General features: G+C 38.7%; 1 protein-coding gene across 1 annotated transcript in view; it reads right to left on the bottom strand.

Moving 5' to 3' along the window:
- ftsj1 (FtsJ RNA methyltransferase homolog 1 (E. coli)) overlaps positions 1-2,532 on the bottom strand; it is a 10,211-nt gene extending 7,679 nt beyond the window's left edge. The window contains exons 1-2 of the mRNA XM_015386497.1: positions 2,387-2,532; positions 1,321-1,448 (exon numbers count right to left, since the gene is read on the bottom strand). Of these exons, the coding sequence (XP_015241983.1) occupies positions 1,321-1,441 (121 nt within the window). The 5' untranslated portion in view covers positions 1,442-1,448; positions 2,387-2,532. The remainder of the gene's footprint in view (positions 1-1,320; positions 1,449-2,386) is intronic.
- Between the last annotated feature and the right edge of the window lie 525 nt (positions 2,533-3,057).

The following is a 3,057-nucleotide window of genomic DNA, read 5'->3' as shown; positions in this document are numbered from 1 at the left end:
TATATATATATATATATATATATATATATATATATATAATTAGGGGGTCCCCGCTCTATCTCCCCATCAGTTTGGGGGTTCTTAGGCTGGAAAACGTTGAAGACTCCTGGTCTATATCATCAAGGTGCATCAGAAGGTCCTGCAGTGCCTTGATGCGCATCAACCAATGACCTTGCACGTAAATCGGCTGCTTCTGCTGCCTCCATCATGTGCGGTTTGAATGTAGCATAAGTCTAAATCTCTTTACCCAGCATGCATCAGAGCAGACTTGTCAGTTCTCCAGACTGACAGGTGTCCCAGCATGCACTGCGGCAGCAGCAGCTTCCAGGCTAGCCTCACTGAGCTCAGAGTGTTAAAGACATAGTGGAGGATCTCACCAAGATGATTGACAGTTAGGAGGACCACTGATTACGATGATCTACCCAGAATAAGAACATCCTCCACTACAGCTTTAAGTTAAAACTTCTCTTTTCAATTGCTGTTGTTCCATAAAAGTACGTTTTAAGATTATTTAAGGTGAGAACATTATACTTTAAGCTTCACTAAATGGCCCATTCTCTGCAGCGGCCGGGGTTAACGTCAGCCCGTCTGCAGCGGCCAGTAGCAGCCCTCTCTCTGCATAGCCGTGTGTGAAGGACCGCCGGCTCTGATGGCGGTTTGATTGTTCTATTTGGTAAAATGTTGATTTGATTTGTGTTTATCTGACTGTGTTCATTACTATTCCTCTACTAAATGAAAAAAAAAAATCATAATTTATTATTATCTAGAGACTATTAATAACAGGAGGTGAAATGCAGCTCCAGACTAGCTTTGAATGAGGTGATGTCATCATTACACTTCTGTTTCAATTGACCCAGATTTATGCTGCGTCCTCCTGTTCTCCCCGAGTCCAGACTTTCCTGTTTTCTTCTCAAGAACAGACTTGGAAAGAACAAAAGTCTGTGTTTGGTTCTTGTGAATTGAGAAAAGACCAAGATGTTCCTAACCTCAGGAAAGGGTCATTTTAGGAGGGGCTTCGTGACCAGGTATGTCTGAAGGTGGTGAATCCTCCCTATGCCCAGATGAAGGATCATTCAGAGCTCTGGGAGATTTTTAAAATGAAGCTAATCCTTTAAATGAACCCAGAACTGCCCCCCGGACCCACCTGGATCCAGGGTCTCTATGATACCTCAAAGACCACATCCAGAAGAGCTGCAGTCAGAATCAGATTAGATGAAAAGCAGCTGGACTCTGGACCAATGAAGGACAGGAATATTCTGCAATTTATTTAGTGTTGCACTTCCTTTACTTTCTAGAGTTGGGAGGTGGTGTGGGTCTCACCTGAGAACAGGTTGAACTCATTGTCCAGCTGCAGCAGCTTAAAGGCACTCCTGGCTCTCCAGCCCTCCTCTTTGGCCAGACGGTAGTAGATGTCCCGCTTGTCTTTGGAGGAACGCCCCATCCTGGACCTGCAATCAGACATACAGAACCAGAAATGGCTCAGCAGGGGTCAGGCTAAGCAATGATTCCCCCTCAGACACCAAACCTCCTAAAACAGACAGAATTTTTTTCTTCCACATTGTTTATATTTGATCAGTGCTGGACTTAATATCTCCAAAGGTGAAAGGAACACACTTTAAAATAATGAACAACATTTACCCATCTATCGAACTATTGAGACTTTGCTTTGGTATGGATGATAACAAATGTAGGTTCTGTGAAAATGAGATTTAAACTACGGACTATGTGTTCTTCTCATGTTGTGAGACATTTTGGAGTGATTTGCATAGATAGATTAAACAACAGCGATCTTCATTCCCAACCTTTATCTCCAGAGATGATGTCACCTTAGGTCTAATATTGCAAAATAAGGCTGATCAGCTCTGCACTGATACAATTATATCTCTAGTCTAGTAATAGTCTAGTAATTTCTCATTTAGAAATTTAGAATTGCTAAATCAACTCCTAAACTTTTTTTTTATAAGTTTAAGCTTTATATAAAATCATTAAAGATTCTGAACATTCCTAAAGCACAAAAAATATATAATATCCTAAAAAACTACCCAACAGAAGTAAACAGTTAAACAAAGACTGAATTCTCCCCTTATGTTATACTTTCTTATCATATTATTTTATATAACTGTTTTTATTTTATAATTATTCTTATTATAATTTTCTATATGTTTATTTATTTAGTTTATTTTTTTTATGTTCATGTTCATGTAGATATATGCTCCCCCTGGCAATATTTTCAATGTATTCTGACTTGAAGAAACAAACTCGCATGCAGCATGCAGCCATGTTTGTCTGTAAATCCTGATAATTTAAATAAAGACAAAATATGCTTTAAAAAAAAGCTAACAGTAAGCTAGCTAAGCTACTTCGGACCTTTACAGACGCCTCTTACCGTCCAGCGGCTCCCCTCCTCTGGTGTCAATCACTGGAAGGAAGGAAGCAAGGACCGCTCCGTTAGCAGCCAAGCTAGCACCGGCGTCTGTTCTCACGAGCCGATCCTTACCGGAAGCTCATTTGCGCATGCGTTATTTTCCAACTTCTTCTCCTCTTCTATTATGGCGGATTGCAAGCCAATCTGAAGGTTTATACTGCCACCTACTGTACATGCGTGTGTAGCAAGATTACTTTACATCGAATTCATTTTTTTTATTTTTTGTAGATAAATAAAGAATGCTTTCCTTAATCTTTATATTCCGTGATATTTCCTTCATTTTCTAATATTCCATTAAGACTAAATTCTTGGCCTGTCCTTTCAACCATCCTTCTCATTTTCTCCCTTTCATGTTCATAAGTTTTACAGTTCATTAGTACATGTGCTACATTTTCTTTTTCTACACATCCTTCACATTTATTATTATTTTTTCCCCCTATTAAATATAACACGCGTTCTTCCTCTTCTTCTTGTAAGGTTTTTTGTTGTTTGGCAACTTGTTTTTTTTTTTTTTTTTTTTATTGAGGAATCAAAGTCTTACAAGGCATATCAAAACAATTATACAAAGTTGTAAATTGAATATCTTAGGAAGCTGAGCACAATATGTATAATATAACAAATAGAATCATACA

This window comes from Cyprinodon variegatus, unplaced genomic scaffold, assembly GCF_000732505.1.
Source record: "Cyprinodon variegatus isolate N-32 unplaced genomic scaffold, C_variegatus-1.0 Scaffold370, whole genome shotgun sequence".
In the NCBI taxonomy this organism is placed as follows: domain Eukaryota; kingdom Metazoa; phylum Chordata; class Actinopteri; order Cyprinodontiformes; family Cyprinodontidae; genus Cyprinodon; species Cyprinodon variegatus.
This window is presented reverse-complemented; position numbering and strand designations above follow the sequence as displayed.